The sequence below is a fragment of the Pituophis catenifer genome, unplaced genomic scaffold (assembly GCF_029215685.1).
Source record: "Pituophis catenifer annectens isolate HBS135680 unplaced genomic scaffold, rPitCat1.0.hap2 SCAF_3, whole genome shotgun sequence".
Taxonomy (NCBI): Eukaryota; Metazoa; Chordata; class Lepidosauria; order Squamata; family Colubridae; genus Pituophis; species Pituophis catenifer.
This window is the reverse complement of record NW_027256883.1, coordinates 156,543,110-156,560,835: the sequence shown is the minus strand read 5'-3', so window position 1 is coordinate 156,560,835 and position 17,726 is coordinate 156,543,110. Positions and strand designations below refer to the sequence as shown.

General features: G+C 35.7%; 1 protein-coding gene across 1 annotated transcript; it reads left to right on the top strand.

Annotated features, from left to right (window-relative positions):
- The first annotated feature begins 3,699 nt into the window (after positions 1-3,699).
- On the top strand, positions 3,700-13,213 carry CMPK1 (cytidine/uridine monophosphate kinase 1). The gene is made up of 6 exons (XM_070939568.1): positions 3,700-3,975; positions 7,176-7,322; positions 8,691-8,843; positions 10,136-10,212; positions 10,300-10,396; positions 11,966-13,213. Exons 1-6 carry the CDS (start codon positions 3,790-3,792, stop codon positions 12,005-12,007), a joined length of 702 nt encoding a protein of 233 aa, XP_070795669.1. The 5' UTR covers positions 3,700-3,789; the 3' UTR covers positions 12,008-13,213.
- Positions 13,214-17,726: the final 4,513 nt, after the last annotated feature.

The window sequence follows — 17,726 nt, the reverse complement described above, 5'->3', positions numbered from 1 at the left end:
ACCATTTGTGTCCAGAAGAAAATATCAAGATTTCTATATATAAACTGTAGATCTTTCTAGGAGGCATAAAGCAGGAGCGAAGGTGGACTTTTCATTATTCTGTCATTTATTGCAAAATAGTCCTTTTATGTAAGTTTCTTGTTCAAATTATGAAGCTAATACTCAAACAAAACTCAAAATTTAATAAAACTGGGGAGATGAGACACAAATGCAGAGTTCTTTCCCTAGGAAAAGTAAATCAAATAGGATGAGAATGCCTATTGGAGGGAATATTCATATTGGGAATAGTTTATATGAAAACCAATTTGGAACTGTGCTTAACCATAAGCAGAATATGGATCAGTAATGTACCATGTATTGAAAAAGGAAATACTGTTATTAGCTACATTGTTATTTTTCTTTATCTAAGGATCAGTACAGTTCTTGATTCAAATGACCAATTTTTAATTGGTCAGATTCCATCTAAGATATTACGTCTAGTTCAATAAATGTGAGATATTTGAACCAGCTTTTGGTTCAGTTTAGGAAAACAATTATTTACTAAAAGGAAGAAATGAATAGTGAAGCCAATTACTAAGAAATGTGACCACCTCTCAATTGGTTGGGTTCAGACTGAGGCTAGACACCCACCTATCAAGAATGCATTCATTTAGAGCCTATACCGAGCAAGAGATTGGATTTAGTGACATAAAAGCCTCACAGTTAAATTACAAGATGCTTCCCAAATACAAGTTGCAGAGAGGTAACAAGAGGCTATAAAAAATGACATCTAACCAAATAAGAAACACTGATGAACATACATGTCCCCAGATCCTAGGCCTTTAATTATTAATGCAATTCTTTCATTTTGTTTCTGAAGCACGAAGGCTTGTTTTGATACGAGAGGCAGCAAATAAATATAATAAAATATAATAAAAATGCATACTCTGAACAGCTTTGATTACGTAACCTCATTGGTAGCCCCGAGCGTTTTTACCACAATTATGGGGGGGGGGGAGCTAATCATGAATCAAATTGTTCATGTTCAATGTACATTGTTGAGAGACGAGCAATCCATACGTTGCCGAATAACTTTAAGGAAACTGACAGAAACCACCGCCGATAACAATATTATAGCCTCTCGTTTATTTTTCTGCCAGAAGGGAAGGAAAAAAAATATCCAAGGCCATAGGCAAGGCAATCCCACATAGCATAAGGATCGGAGTTTGAATTCCCCAGGCACTTCTGCGCTATCTGAGTAACCTAGTAACCGATACTGCAAGCTTGTATAAAAAAGGGAGACTTAGAGGACTTAGATAAGAAACGAAACGATAAAGATGAAGAGAATTTGTTTTTAAAAAAAACCGCCTCAAAAGCAATATCGCCCCATTTACCTCACAACTCTCATTCAGACTCCGTTTTTATTCCCGGGTCGCCAGAGCCGGACACAATTTATTTAATCAAAGCAACTGAATTCTTATTCCCCTCCTGTTGTGGCGGCTCCAATGGCGGCACAATTAGCCAATCCGAAGACCCTCACGGCAACTCGGTTTAGCCAATCCACGCTTTGAACAAGCGCTTTCCTCCGCCCACCACCCTTTTCGAATCGTTCATTTAGCGTCAATCAAAACCATCGCTCCCGCTTATCGGTTTGTCGTAACCAATGACCAAGCTTCTTAGTGAAATAAAACCGCCTTTTAAGCTTGCGCGCGCGCGCGCGCGCATCTCTTTAAGGGTGGGATTTTAAAAACAGGTTTCTTTTAAACGGCCTCAAGAAGCCCAGCTACTGCGCAAGCGCCAAGGTTAAAAGCAAGATGGGGCAGCTCTTTTTTGTTGCCATAGTAATCGCTTCTAAGGCTTCCAGCAAAGATAGCAGCCGTAATCGCAAACACCTTTGAGCAAACATAATTAGGAAAGGACTGTTAACGATTTTACAGCCTAGATACTGGCTCAGAAGTAAATCTCAGGTACGTTGGCTGGGATTAGGAGCGTCCTACTCAGGCCCTTCGAGTTCAGTGGGGCTTAATCCCAGGTAAGCGAGTATAATAGGATTGCAGTCTCTTTCAAGTTGCTGCGAAAACAGCTCCATAAATACAAACGAGTAGTTGTTAATCTACTTTCTCTACATCTACTGTCAGATAATTAAAGGGCAGAAGCAGCGCTGTTATGTAGTTTGTAACACTGGAATAACCTGATTGGTGCCACTGCTGGCATTTAAGGTTTTCTTTCACTCTGAAGTTGTGTTTCTCAGTCTCAGCAATTTTAAGAGGTGTGGACTTCAAACTTACAGAATCTCCCCCAGCCAACATGAAGACTACACCTCTTAAGGTTGCTGAACTTGAGAAACACTGCTCTAAACCTGATGGTATTTGAGTCACAAACCAACAGGGATATCATCACTAGAAAACAACAAAGAGATCTATCTTTCTTGTTTTCCAGGGGCATTACAATAGACTAGGTTCTGAATTTATTAGCATTAATGCAACCGAACACATTTCATGGCATTATGTGAAAGTACCACGCACCTGAAGAACATCAAATTGAGAAAGACTGCTCTAATTATTATAGCTTGTGTCCTTGTTAGGTTTTCATACCCAAATTAATTATTTCCTCTACAATAATTATATAGCTTTATATACCACAATAAATCTCTTGAATGGGCAATTGTGCCCTTTTACACAAGACTTTAGGAAAATAAAAATAGTCATTGTGTTGACTTAGAGAAAAAGAATTTTCTGGCCATATTGAACAAAGAATTTCTTAATTACAAACTATGAATTTTAGGCTATGGAGAGGCTACTTAACTGATTTTAAGTTTTGGCAACTACAATTTTCTTTACCTGGCTTATTGTTTGAACTTTAAAATAAAAAACACTTTTAAAATTCAGCACTAGAACATTTCCATAGATTTATGAGCTACATTTATCTACATCTCTCAACTGACTGACTTCTCTAAAATCAGCTCACTTCTCAATGATAGTTTTAAATTTATTTCAACGTTTTGAATAGAGAACCCAATTGAAAAATGGCGGTTTCCAAAAATCGTACCAAATATCTGCTAAAGGATCCCTTTGCTATTTCGATGTGTTCTTATGCCCTCAAATAAGCCAAATAGATTTGGACCATAGAATTAAAGGTAGAGGCACTTTCTTTTGAATCATCATATAGTAAGATAGGATTGGGCTGTTTTGCCAAGAAATAATCAGAACTGAACATTTGGGAGACCAAATTGCAGCATGCAAAAGTCCACCATCTAGGTTTTTAACAAACACTATTTATTAAATTTATGTATGTATTAAGCTTATATGGCAGCCCAACTTTCAGACAGGTGATTCTGGGTGGTTTACAATATTTTTTAAAAAAACAACACAAAAACCATACCTCGCACTAGAGGTAGTACAAGACGTATTATATACCATGTTGTATTACAGCACAAGGGTTGTTTCTCAATGAAATCGACATTAGCCAAACTCCTTTAGATTTCATCAAGTGAATCGAAGCTGTTCTTCCAAACCGACCCTACTGGTTCCTTGACAGCCGCCCATCTGCCAGCCCTTCACAGGGAACTTTACTGTTAATTGCCTTCACAACCGCTGATCCTGGCCCGCCCCCACCAGGCCTCTCTCTCTCTCTCTCTCTCTCTCTCTCTTTTTCGCACCAGCGAGAGCGACGGAAAGGGTGGGAACCCGGAAGCGCTTTCGCTTCCTGGTGACACTTTAACAAGCCAGCTCAGCCGGAGGAGTCGGCGGCTTGACTGTAGTCGTGGCCGGATCCTTCCCCCCCGTTTCCCTCCCTCTTTTTTGGCGGCGTATGTTTTGTCGTCGTCTCTTTGGGGCAACTGCCGGTCGCGTAACTGCTTCGCTCCTTCGCCTGCACGCTTTCGCCGCTGCTTCCTCCCTTTCACCTCGCTTGCTGCTCCTCATGAAGCCGATCGTTGTGTTCGTTCTCGGCGGGCCTGGAGCCGGAAAGGGAACCCAGTGTGCCCGCATTGTGGAGGTAAGGGACGGTAATAGCGCTTCGTGGTCCGTTCCCTCCCCCTCCCCCCCCGCACGTTTCCGTTCCTTACTGTCGGGAAAGAACTACAATTTGTAGCAGGCGGTGCATTTCGAAGAGTGCCGGCAACTTGCTTAGTCGGAGCGCAAAGAATGATGGGGCCTGAAGTTCTTTAATGGTTTGAGGTCCGGAAGATTCTTACAATGCTGTATTCCAAATGGTGCCGAATCTGACGGGTTCAGTTACGCTATCAAAAGCGGGTGCTCCAGAACTGTTATCAGGGCTTGGTGACTACAAAAAAAAAAAAGCATAATTCAGTACACTCAGAAACTCAACTCTTGGGGAAATGTGAGGTAAATGGGGCGAACTTGGTGCGGGTATTTTTTTTTTTCTTTTTACAAATTCTCTTCATCTTTGTCGTTTCGATTCTTATTTATAGGGCATTTCTCTCTCCTTTTGTAAATGATTCTCTTTTTATACAAGCCTGAGTGGAGGCTTGTATATAGTAACGTTCAAATAGATTACTCAGGAAACGCAGAAATGCCCGGAAAAATCAAACTCCGATCCTTATTCTGAGTGAGATTTGCCTTGGCTATGACCTTGGATACTTTTTTCCTTCCTTTCTGGTTAGATGGTGTTGACGTGTTGGCAGAAAAATAAACGAGAGGCTAAATATTGTTATCTGCAGTAGTTTCTATCAGTCTCCCTAAAGTAATTCGCCAAAGTGTGAATTTTTTAATCTCAACAATGTACATTGAACCCCAACCAATAATTGTGGTAAAAACTTTTGGGGAAATTTGGATTAATAGTTTTATGTAGATTCAAGTTTGAAACCAGAAGATATTAGACAAATACCTAAGCAAATCTGAATATTTTCTAATGGCACATGAAAATGACCTTTAATTTTTTTATTTTTTTATTTTTTTTGCTTTAATTTATATGCCACCCTTCTCCGGAGACTCAGGGCGGCTTACAATGCGTTAAGCAATAGCCTTCATACTTTTGTATATTTATACAAAGTCAGTTTATTGCCCCCACAATCTGGGTCCTCATTTTACCTACCTTTGAAAGGATGGAAGGCTGAGTCAACCTTGAGCCTGGTGAGATTTGAACTTGCAGTAATTGCAAGCAGCAGATGTTAATAACATTTGTACACAGGGTAAGATCCTTTGGGATTGAGATAGTAAATGCTATGCTATAAATAAATATCTGACTACGTTTCAATAAAGGGAAAATAAATATGTCTGGCATTATTAGCAATATGAAAGTGGCATAGCTTTAGGAAAGGTGTACTATGTAGCTATTTACCTAATTGGAAAAAAACATGGGAGAAAAGGTCTTTGATGATTTGTGCAAGAGAGATTAAGTGAGGCTGCATTCATTCACAGATTGCTTAATCATAAAGTCCACATTGAGTTATGTAAACTTAACTGGGTAACTGACCCAGTTAAGTCTCAGCCCAACCTATCTCAGAAGATTGTTGTAGGAAAAAAAATGGAGGAGAAACTTCTATGCATGCTGCCTTCAGTTAGAGGAAGCACAATATATACTGTAAATCTAATAAATGGAGTATCTTTTGGCTTTGTGATGTAAATACTGCCAATTGTGAATTTTCTGAAAATTATTGTTAAATAATAAATACAATATGATGCAAAAATATAAGATTAGCTTCAAAGCTTTGACGTGCCTAGACCAGGAGTATAATATTCCATCAATTTGAGGGCTGCAGTAGGCTTTGTGTAACGTATATCAACCTTTTAAAATGTTTGGAACTGAGAAACCATTGTAAAATGAGGACCCAGATTGTTGGTTGTAATATACTGACTCTGTAAACTGCTTAGAGAGGGCTGTAAAGCATTATGAAGCAATATATAAATCTCAGTACTATTGCTAGTGCTCTTCTGGGCTGGCTTTCAGGGTATTCAAATTATACAGTATATCATAACTCCTCTAGTTTTTAGTTGTAATATTTCTTGCCAGGTATAGTAAGATAAAGAAGAACATGGTGCCTTCTTACAAAGTGTGGGAAGATTTAAAAAATATGTGATCTTTCCTTTTATTTGACTTTATATTTGTTATCTGAAACAGTACTGTGAATCTCTGACATTGGTCTGACATTAGGTTCTGTTTTAGTATTTTGTTAGATTAACATTTTAGTAAATTTGTATTTTAGTTTTCTAGAATTTTATTTCATCCGGTAACATAGTAATTCTCCTTTAAACCTTTGAAGACTGTTATTTGCACTTATTTTGTATTTTAGCTTTATTTCCATTTGTTTGTTTGTTACATATACCTCTCTCTCTCTCTCTCTCTCTCTCTCTCTCTCTGTGTGTGTGTGTGTGTGTATACACACACACACACACACACACACACACACTCACTCAGTGAGAATGACTGGCCCCAGGTCACCCAACTTGCTTTCATAACTAAAGCCATATTAAAACTCAGTTTCCTGTTTTTTAGCCTGGTGCCTTAATCACTAGGTTAACCACAAGAAAAACTGGCTTTCCATTTTTTCTCCATACTGTTCTTTGTATCTTGTAACTTTGGTATATTTTGGTATATTGTATAATTTAAATTTAAACATAAATTTGAAGAACTAATATATACACAAAATTCTTTATTTAATTTTTTTTTTGTTTTTTATCAAGAATTTCAATTTTCTGTTTTCAAAGAAATGTGATGGAAGTCTGCATTTTATATTTGCCTTTATCTTATATTGTATAACATCTAAATAGCTTAAATTATTTTACAATATTCAAAGGAAATCTATAAAGGAGAGTATTTGTAGCTTGGGGTTGAAATGAGGGGTCCTTGGTGCTCTCTGAACTTGATTGTTTTCTTGCAGATGTTTCATTACTCAAACTAGGTAATCAATGCTAGTAAGGAGTGAGGTTTGCTCTCAGTTTATATTCTAATATAAATGAATCCATCTCGTATCAATGAATTTGGGTGGCATGCAAAAGTTAAATCAAATTAAATCAATTATCCAAACAACAAATGTTTGAAGTCAAAGAAATCATTTTCAACTTATAACTGAAAATAACAGTAATAAAACCAATCACTCAGCAGAGCTCACCTAATTTCCTGGCCCAAATATATGAAAGAACAGCTAGTTCTTTGTTACCACCATGTAAAGAAAGGACATTTATCTAATCCACACTTTATGTGTATTTAACTTAATTATGATTTCTTTTCTTTAGAAATATGGTTATACCCATCTTTCTGCGGGTGACCTCCTTAGAGATGAGAGAAAAAGACCAGGCTCTCAGTATGGAGAACTAATTGAAAATTATATTAAGGATGGGAAGATTGTACCTGTTGACATAACGATCAGCTTGTTAAAGAGGGTAAGTTTAATTCTATTTCCCATATAAATCTAAAACAAAAGATATTTATGTACTTTAATTTGTCTTTTAATAGTAAAATAACATATGACAGATGGATTTTTACACACCATCTGACAGATGGACAGATACACTTTTCATGAAATAATGCTTTTCTCTTTATGAACATAGATAAATCCATGGATAGATAATTATTCAAAATAATTTCATTAGATATTGTCAGGCCCAAGAACCAAGAAAGACAGGTGGTGATTCTTCCAAGCAGAGTTCTTTATTGTTCCACACTTATAGATAGAATCTTGCCAAACTGAAGCACTATACTATCTATAGCAAGCATATATTCTGAGAACTATTAGGGAGAATCTGTTTTCATCCTCTTGGTTTCACACAAAATATCTGGACTGAGTTGCCTCATATTCCTCTGGAATGCACCCCTTCCTCCTGAGAATCCAACCTATTACATTTCATCACAGATATGTGTTACATCTCTTTTCAGACAAAATTCTGGACTGAAGCATTCTACTTCAGAGATATGTGCATCTCCTCTGATATACTTTGACCTAAAATAGACCCGAAGTGTGCTACGTTTTGTAAACTCCTTTGAATCTTTCCAGTTTCTTCAAATGAAAAAAATGCCAAACGACAGAGGAGGCTGTAGTATTGTGAGGGACAGGATTATCTTCTTATCTTCTAACCAAATAAAGATATAATCAATACGTTCGGGAGAGACAGTAAAGCAATATTCAAAAAGTTTTGACAAAGCCTGACAAGTGTTGCTAATGCTTGTAACCACCTGCTGCAGATCATTGGTTCTGAACCCAAATTACCCCTTGTAAACATGAAAACTGATTCTACACTTGTATATTTGTTAAAAGAATAATGAAATTCAAAAGATTAGATCCAAATATCTATTGAAGTCACATTATCAACCAATGAAATTGACTCTTCCTTCTTCCCATTCACTTTCCAACCCCACTTGAAAACAGTAAGGAGCTCCACAAGGCATGGATTAATGAAACTGAATGAAAACATGATCTGTTGTCTATGAAGAAATCTGTTCATGTGGCACTGGATACAATGGCGAGTGGGTTATTTTCATCATGATATGATAATTTATTGACAGACTTTTCAGATTCTTTGATAATTAAATAGTGGAAATTAATTCAGATGGGTTGGTTTTTTTTTTACAAAAGTTCCGGTATATATGTGTGTGTATGTGTGTGTTCAGATATTAAAACATTATGATTGCAAGAACATTGTATTTTATTTGGGTGTGTCAAAAATAAAATAAGGTTTCCAATTAGAACTGTTTTATTGGTTGCATATATTATTGTTTCATGTCATGTTTTAATCTGAGCTATTGTTCTCTAGGCTATGGATGAAACTATGGCAGCTAACACTCAGAGGAATAAATTCCTAATTGATGGATTTCCCAGAAATGAAGATAATCTTCAGGGCTGGAATAAAACAATGGATGGAAAAGTAGATGTCTCTTTTGTTCTCTTTTTTGACTGTGATAATGAGGTAACATTAATACATTTCCTTTTATTCAGAACAAATAAAGATTATTAGGTTTCTCTCTTACATATTGCATATCAGGGTTTAAGTTAGTTAATATTTAAACATCTTGTATTTTTCCCCAGGATGTCTATGTAATTATTTGGCAAGCTGAAAAATGTTATCCTTTCCTGGAGTAATTACTGTACCGGAGTTGTAAAAGAGATATCTTTTTGCATCAAATAATAGTATAAAGAAGTCAGTTCTAAATTTGAAATACTGTGGTATTATGGCAAAAAAAAATGTTTATAGTTCCATTTTGCCTTTTTCTTTGATTGCTTCATTTTATTCTTTACAATTTCCTTTATTTGGGTCTGAATCTTATATAATATAGCAGCCATCCTTGTACATAATTCAGAATTGTTCACAATTTCTGCCTAACTATAAATGAGCTGCTGACTGGTAAATGTTGACAATTTGCTAATTTTTACTCTTGTGCCTGGTATGATTGATAAACAAAGCAGAGGCAATTTGCAATGTGATTCACAAACCCAAGATAGCCATCATCTTTCTCAATCAAACCTAAATCAAAAGACAAGATTTGTTAACTCTCTATACATTTTGTGTTTCTCTCCATTTGACATTTTTTTTGTGAGGAGTATGTCCATATTTATTCACTGCATGCTATCTGACTATATTATTCACAATAGATCAATGTTTTTGAGAGGAGATAATTTATACTGTTTCAGAGAAGGTTTAAAGTTCCAAACAGTTTTAGTTTGGCTTTGTCCAAAGTAAATGCACATCATGATTAAAATACCTGGTAATAAAGCCTCAGTTTTTATCACAGTGATAGTTTTTAAAGTAAACAAATAGAAATTTATTTTGATTGATCAATAACAATACGATCAATAAAATGAAGAACACAAAACTATCCCTTAAAAACAAGAACTATTATCAACCATTTGTGGGTGAAGTTTACACATAGTGTGGCAACATTTTGCTGCTTTTAGACAGAGAAAAATTACTGTAATTATTTAACAGTGCAAATACACTATCTGCACTAACAGTGCACTATCTGAGTGCACCACAAATTTAAATAAAGGAGTAATAAACTGATGACAAATGACCCTGTAGAATTGGCATTACAGAAGAACATGGACAGTATTTGTTGTTGTTGTGTAGATTTGATGTGTAGAACATCAAATCGGATACTCTGCATAAACTATTAAGCAATTAATCTCACATGTCAGATTTAAGTTTCTGCTTGTAAAATGTTTAATATAGAATTTTAACCTCTGTTTTTACTCTTTTTAAAGATATGTATTAATCGTTGTCTTGAAAGAGGAAAAAGCAGTGGCAGAAGTGATGATAACAGGGAAAGTTTGGAGAAAAGGTACAGTGTGCATTCAGAATTTTACTGTTTTGGGTTTTCGATGTTTTTCAGTTAAATGATTTCTTGTTTTATTTATTTTTATCTTAGACTTCATACGTATTTAGAGTCTACTAAGCCCATAATAGACCTCTATGAGACAATGGGAAAAGTTAGGAAAGTGGATGCCTCCAAATCTGTTGATGAAGTAAGTTGCAAAAACAAAAAGTTTGGGATTAAATTGCTTAATACTTTATATGTAATTGCTTCTGGGGTTTTGTATTTTTCAAATACCTGCTTCTCTTGTATATCAAGTAAAATCCAATTAATTTTTGTCAGTCTTAAAAAGATCCTGTTGATACAACAATATATTCTGTTTTGAGATCATTGATTTAAGGTGGCATAAGTTATTAAAAATTCAGTATGTTGTGCAATATTTCTTGAGGCTTTTATACATGAACAAGATAATATATTCATAGTAAAAAACAGCAATTTAAAGCAGCAAAAAGTATGCTTTTAAAACACAGGTATTGAAATCTTCATTAAGCACACAAATATGGCAAAGAATAAAAGTATGTATAGTATTTTCCCCAACACAGGTAGCCTTCAGATGTGTGGAATTCACCACCATTGCTGAAAATTCTGGGATCACTGTAAATGATGATATACAGGAGAAGGACAAATTGCTCCTGATATCTAATCAAAGAGCTTTAGTATATTACTCCATAGCTAACAGTTGGAAAGAGTTCACAGTATCTGATTCAAAAAAGCATAGCTTTTTATAGACTAAATTCCAAAATGATGAACAAATTATTAATAGAGCAGACAATTAATAAGGGTGAAGATGGGGATTCTATCTCTCTGTGATTGACAGATGCAAATATTGATGACTAAAAAGCTAATTTACCAGTAAGTTTTATTTCACCTATATTTATGCCTTTAAAAAAATGTTAAAGCCCACTTTTTTCTTTGATTTTGACTCAATCTGAAAGTTTTCTTGGCAACATTTTCAGAACAGCTTTGCCACTGCCTGCTTTCTAGGGCTGAGAGATAGTGACTGGTCCAAAGATACCCAGCAGACTTTGTGCCTAAAACAGGATTAGAATTCACAGTCTCCGAGTTCTACTCTGGTTCCTTTAACACTATACCCAACTGGCTATTTTAAATACACTAGGGATGTACAGTATGTGTGTATGTATTTGTCTGTGTGTATGTTGTCTACTTTTTACATGTTTAGAAACATTGCAATGTATGTGTATTTTTAAATCTGACCAGAGAATTTCAGTTATTGGCCTACAGAAACATAGTAAATAAAAGTATGCTTCTATAAAGTGTCTCTTCTTCACATTAACAATTTTTTAAAAAGAAGAATTAAAGTGTTTTTAAAATACAAAACTGCTATGGAAGTTGAATGCATTATTTTATTTTAATAAACACTTCATGAAATGCATTTCTTTAGCCAATGTGCAATATAATGTGCAACATCGGCAATCAATTTTTCTTTATTTGAACAAATTGGGACAGGGCTTCCAAACTAAACTCTCCATTGCTTTAACTTTGCTCTGAAAGTTATGCCCAACCATCTTATGCTGGTTGTTATGCCAGTGTACTACTGTGTAATAGAAAACTAAGTGTAATGTGCAGAGTGATTAGAAGAATTGAAGAACTGAATACAGAATTGCTCTGTAAACTCTCGATAGGCTGCTCATTTTTCACAATGTATCCTGTGTTCTTATTGATATTATATACAAACATTGTTTCATAATATCTCTTTCAGGTTTTTGGAAAAGTGGTGAACATCTTTGAAAAAGAAGGCTAGCTTTTTCCTTGAACACCCTTCTAGAATGCTTGAATCTTGCTTTAAGAGCTGCTATTATAGTCCATTTTATAATAGTAATGAAATATGCCTCTTAAAATATGTGTGTTTAAAATAATTTAAAAAAATATTTCGAACAGCATTTAAATATGACTTGGAAGTGGCTCATTAAAATATCGACATTGAAACTGACTTGAAGTTAGGAAAGCATCTTAATTTTAGGAAAAAACTAATAATCAAATAGCAAACACATTTTTTCTGGAAAGCATGCTTTTTTCCTTGTTGCCAAAAGCCATGTTGTTTTTTAGAGTCCCACAAACTGAAAGTGTAAATATGAATGAGAGGGCCCATTTAGTTTCTTGATAGTTTTGTACCAAATATAGGAAGTTGTATGAGGAAGTTTTATTTTGTACTGCTTAAAAATAAATACATATTTGCTGTTTTCAAGAAGGAAGTTTCAGTTTAGACATTGCATACTTTCTGATGTCATACTTTTTGCTTAAAGGATTGCTAGGAAATGAAAAAGAATTATCTAAAAGCCTCCCAAAAAGTGGTCATTCAACTCACAAAATGGAAACTTCCTGTGTGTTTGGGGAGTGGCTCTTTTGCCAAACTGATTGGGATGCTGCAATATGAGGATCACAGAGACTAATAGACAGTCCAGACCCAACACGTGGATTGGGTTTAACAGAAATGATTCATACAGATCACAGGAAGACATAGGTATTTGAAGTCTCATTATTTCAGTGGAGTGTAAATGTCATTTTCTGAGATAGGGTACTACAAACCAGTGTGTGTAAATGCATTTAAGATTGAATTTGCAGATTATGTAGGTGCCATTTATTTGTACATGTGTTTACCGGTTATATGGGCATTGAGTATTTGTGATACTCAAAGACTAGGTAGAATTTTGCAATCTGATGTTTGAGGGTAGCTACTACACCAACATTTTTCTGCCACATATTTTGCTGCATGGTAAATGATGAGGAATTTTGTAACAAAATTGCTTATTTATTCTGTAAGTTGAAGTGTCTGATATTGGCTGGAGGGTAATATTCTTATGACTGTTTTATTCTAATAATTTTGCATAACTTGAAGATTTTGTTCAATTATACTTTTGATATAATTTGACCAATGTAAATGATACCTTTTTTAAAAAATTCAGTGTATGTGTTTAATGCTGTACTGGTAGGAGAAACAAATTTTAAATAAATAATTGGGTATAAAACATACAATTTGTATGTTTCCTCATTTGATGTGATTGCACTTTTAAAGTTTAAAATTTCTGTGTAAGAAGACACAATTGAATATTTGGGGATGGGGTATTTTTTTTCCTTAACTTTTTATAGTTAGGTTCCTTTCAAACAAGCCAATAGATTGAACAAATCAAGCCAAGTTGTCACTTCTCAATGTGCAGATCTGCATTGGCTACCAGTTGTCTTTCAGGCACAATTTAAGCTGCTGTTTTTGATCTTTAAGGGCATAAAACTATCCTATTTCAGACACATTGTGCAAAGACCCTGCTGTCTTGAAAAAGCTCTAATGCTGGGAAAAGTGGAAGAAAGAGAAGCAGCAGTAAGGTGGATGGACTCAGTTATGTGGCAATGAGTGCACCATTAGGACACATGAAAGAACAGATTAGGGGATAGATCTTCATAGAGAAAGTCTACCTATATGGTCACTAGTAGTTGAAAATGACTTGATGGCTCATAATCAATTTCTAGGTATTAGTCAACAAACATTTTAAGGAAAGTATACTAAAATATTTCTAAGAAAAGAGAAATCACTCCTTTTCCTGTATGACAGCCTTGTAGGAAAAGAATATTAGTTTGTAGAACAGCACGCTGTCATTTTAAAAAAGGCATGAATATTGCAGACTTGATTAAAACATAGGTGCTCTCTCCTTGCTGCAGTTGGCCACAAGGAGGAGTACTTGCTTTGGATTGAAAGGACTAAACTGATAAATGAAAAACTTTGTTCTTAGTGCTCATGTCCCATGGAAATAACATGTTAACACTATCCCATAAAAGTAATATAATTTTAAACAGGAACTTAATAAGCAAGAAATGTGTTACATTTCTGGGATTGGATGCCTCTTTGATAAAATGAAATGCTTTGATGTAAATTGGCTGCATCCAGATGATGAATGGTGAGAGTTGAAATCTCCAACTGGCCCCGGTAGCTGAACCGTATAGCATGTATAATCATTACATTTTAAACAGTCATCCTATGGACACCAGTCTGCATTTTCAGAAATGAATTGCAACATTTGAAGATGTAAGTTGCATCAGGCAACCATAAATGCAGTGCGAAAAACATTCATCATAGGAATTGCTATAGTTTAGTGTCTAACAGACAATCTGCCACTTCATTGGCAAATTTCTTGCCTGTGCTGTAAACTGTGAACCTTAATATGTACTCATTATCTATCTCCAGAAATACTAGTAGTCTAGTCTATGTCACTAAGGCTCTGGGATTCTCGCTATGTTTGGTAATTGAGACATTGGCACAAAGTGTTATCATTAAGGCTTTTGCCTCTGGCTTTCCTTTTCCTCTAATCCAGTTGTGGCTCTCAGGTCCCAGAAAACCCTCTGGAATCATCATTCTCAGAGATGTGGCCATGATCCAGCTGCACTTTCTGTACCTCCGTTGATGTATTTTAAAATGGCAAGTTATTTTGCAGTATTTCTGATTTGATCTCTGGAACTGTCTGAAGGAGAGGCTAAATATTAATTTTATAAGTACCTATTTTTCTGAAGGAAAGTTGTTTGACATAACATGGTAAGCATGAAACACAGCCTCTGAGATGCGCTAGGAGTTCAGCAATGTTCTGCCGAGATTTAAAGAGTGCATGTTTAAAGGTAGGGTGGGGCTAGGTGGGGAGTATGGAACCAAAAATTTGTCCTTGGTGTGCAGAACTGATACTGTCTCTCAGGCACAAGCTGCTGCAAGCCAAATTCCATAAAGGAAGAAATCCAAGTGCACTCCTCATGTCTCTGGGGAGAAAGATGCCATAAAAGTCTAATAAAGTCAAAAGCTTTTTATTATTCTAAAATGAGCTGCTCTCTATTTCTGGCCTTATTGGTTTATACTGAAGACTTATCTGCCCTAAAGATTTAGTCTGGACCCAAATCCCATCACCTTGCTTCTTTCTTCTCCCGAATAAAAGCTGTCATCACATCCCAGAATCTTTTAAGTCTTCCTCAATACTTGTTGTCTCTCTTAATAAAAGATAGCAGGAGGGGGAGGAGGTTGTGCATTCAGGTCACCATTCACTGTCAGATTCTTCTCTTTTCACTGTTCGCCCAGGACTGCTGCTTGCCATGATTGTGCCTAGCCAAATTTGTGAAGAACAGCATTTTTGAGGAGAAAAAGAATAAAACGAAGTGAGTCTTCTGAGTTTCAGAATAAGTTAGATACTGACAATGTATCTCTCTGAGCCTTTCCCTCTGCACACTTGTGGAGGACTATTTTGTTTGATTTTTGGCTTTACCTCTTACTGGTTTAATTTTTAATTTCAACTTCCTTTGATATTGTTGATCGGTTTATATAAAAATCACATTGTAAGCCTGCATTGAAAGGAGATCTCCAATGACAGTACCAGTTTAGCAAATAATAAACTGCCCTTACAGAAAAAACAATAACAGGACACATGTCTACGCTATAAAATATTATTTGTTATAGTATTTTCATTTCTTTTGTTATATACTATAGTTTGTTACAATTATAATGTATTGGTGTTAGCATTTAGTGGCCATATAGCCAGGCTTTTCCAGGTTCATCTGTCTTCAACTTAATCTTATAATTCTGTGTAGTTTTTTGTGCCTTGAGGATAGGATGAATAAAATCTAATTTAGCAGTATAAAAAGTGTCACCTAGAAGTTCCATATAGGCTGTTAACATTCTTTTTGCAACATCTAGTATCCACCTTAAGGGTGAAGTCAATCATTTCAGCCAATTAGAGATATCAGCGTTTCTTTTTTGAGCCTTGGATACTTTTGAAATAGAGCCTCAACAAAGCTCTGTTCAATCATGAAGTTGATGGAACACGGGTAGTCCCAATCATAATGTTATAACCAATAATGAATGACAGGCCCATTGTTCAATTGTGGAAGGACACATAGTTCATGACTGCTGTTTCTTATCTTTGCGGGCTAAAACAGGGTATTCAAAATATGATGTAGATATCAAACTGAGTTCTACAGAAGTTGTTTGTATGTACTGTATATTTGTGTGAACATTCCTAATTTCCAGGTATTTCATCTGTGGAATAGTTAGTGGTTTGGATTTCAGCTGCACTGTTGGTATCTAAATACATCATTCCATGTAGATCAGGGGTTCCTAAATTTTTGTCATCATACCTCCCTTTAGAATAATCTCAATGTACACACCTCCCCTAAAAACCCAAACTCCAAAATAAACACAAATGAACAATGAAAACAATACAAATGAAACTTGGAAAATAAGGTTCTTCACACCTCCTCCTGGATTCTGCCTGTACCTTCCCAAGGGAAGCTCATCACACAGCTAGGAAAACTCTGATACAGATAGACTCATTGTTTGGAATAAATGCTTTTATGATATATAGAAAAAATATGGCGTATTAGAGAGCTAGCCCTTCAGAAAGTTGTCAAATGTACCAGATACAAATTAAAAGGAATGATTTAATTATTTTAGAAGCCATTTCAAAATAAATATTTGCAGAAAAGTATTTCTGATTTTAAAAACCAAAATGTAGGAAATTCTAAAATGGCAGATCTGTTTTCAAAAAGATGGGACCATTAGTTTTCTTTCATTTAAGAAATAGAAATACTTTATTGTGGCAAAATCATTCTTGCTGTCCACCTAGGCACCCTCTATAGCTACTTTTGAACATTTTCAGAGCAGATTTTAAGGGTGCACGGATGACTGAGGCAGAATTATTCTTTTTCTCATTTTCTAATTGGTGATGGAAAACATTCCACTGATGGAAATGGGGTGTTGGAGTCCGCCTTATTGCATACATTTGGCATATATTGGTAAAAGAAGATATCTCCATTCCTATTGGAGAAACAATGCTAGCTATGCAAATATATATACTTAAAAAATGGCAAATCATTGTGTTTGTGTGTGTGTGTGTGTGTGTGTGTGTGTGTGTGTGTGTGTATATATATATATATATGTAGGTCTTTGGTTATTCGGGTCTTCTCCCACGTAAAATTGGAAGTGTCTTGGCGACGTTTCGACGAAGTCTCATTCGTCATCTTCAGGCTGGTGTTCTCGGCTTCGTGCTTCCAGGAGCAATGCCGAGAACACCAGCCTGAAGATGACGAATGAGACTTCGTCGAAACGTCGCCAAGACACTTCCAATTTTACGTGGGAGAAGACCCGAATAACCAAAGACCTACATACAAACACCCGCGAAAACCTGAGAAAACATATATATATATATATATATATATAATTTGATTTATATGCCGCCCTTCTCCGGAGACTCAGGGTGGCTTACAATGCGTTAAGCAATAGCCTTCATACTTTTGTATATTTATACAAAGTCAGCTTATTGCCCCCACAAACTGGGTCCTCATTTTACCTACCTTAGAAAGGATGGAAGGCTGAGTCAACCTTGAGCCTTGAGCCTGAGATTCGAACTTACAGTAATTGCAGACAGCTGGTGTTAATCACAATGCTTTTAGTCTGCTGAGCCACCAGGCCCTTATTATGTACAGGCCCTTATTATTAT

Coding starts and splice junctions, on each gene's coding strand:
- CMPK1 (XM_070939568.1), top strand. CDS start 3,790: ATGTTTTGTCGTCGTCTCTTTGGGGCAACTGCCGGTCGCGTAACTGCT. Junction 7,323..8,690: donor CGATCAGCTTGTTAAAGAGG/GTAAGTTTAATT, acceptor ATTGTTCTCTAG/GCTATGGATGAAACTATGGC. Junction 8,844..10,135: donor TTTTTGACTGTGATAATGAG/GTAACATTAATA, acceptor CTCTTTTTAAAG/ATATGTATTAATCGTTGTCT.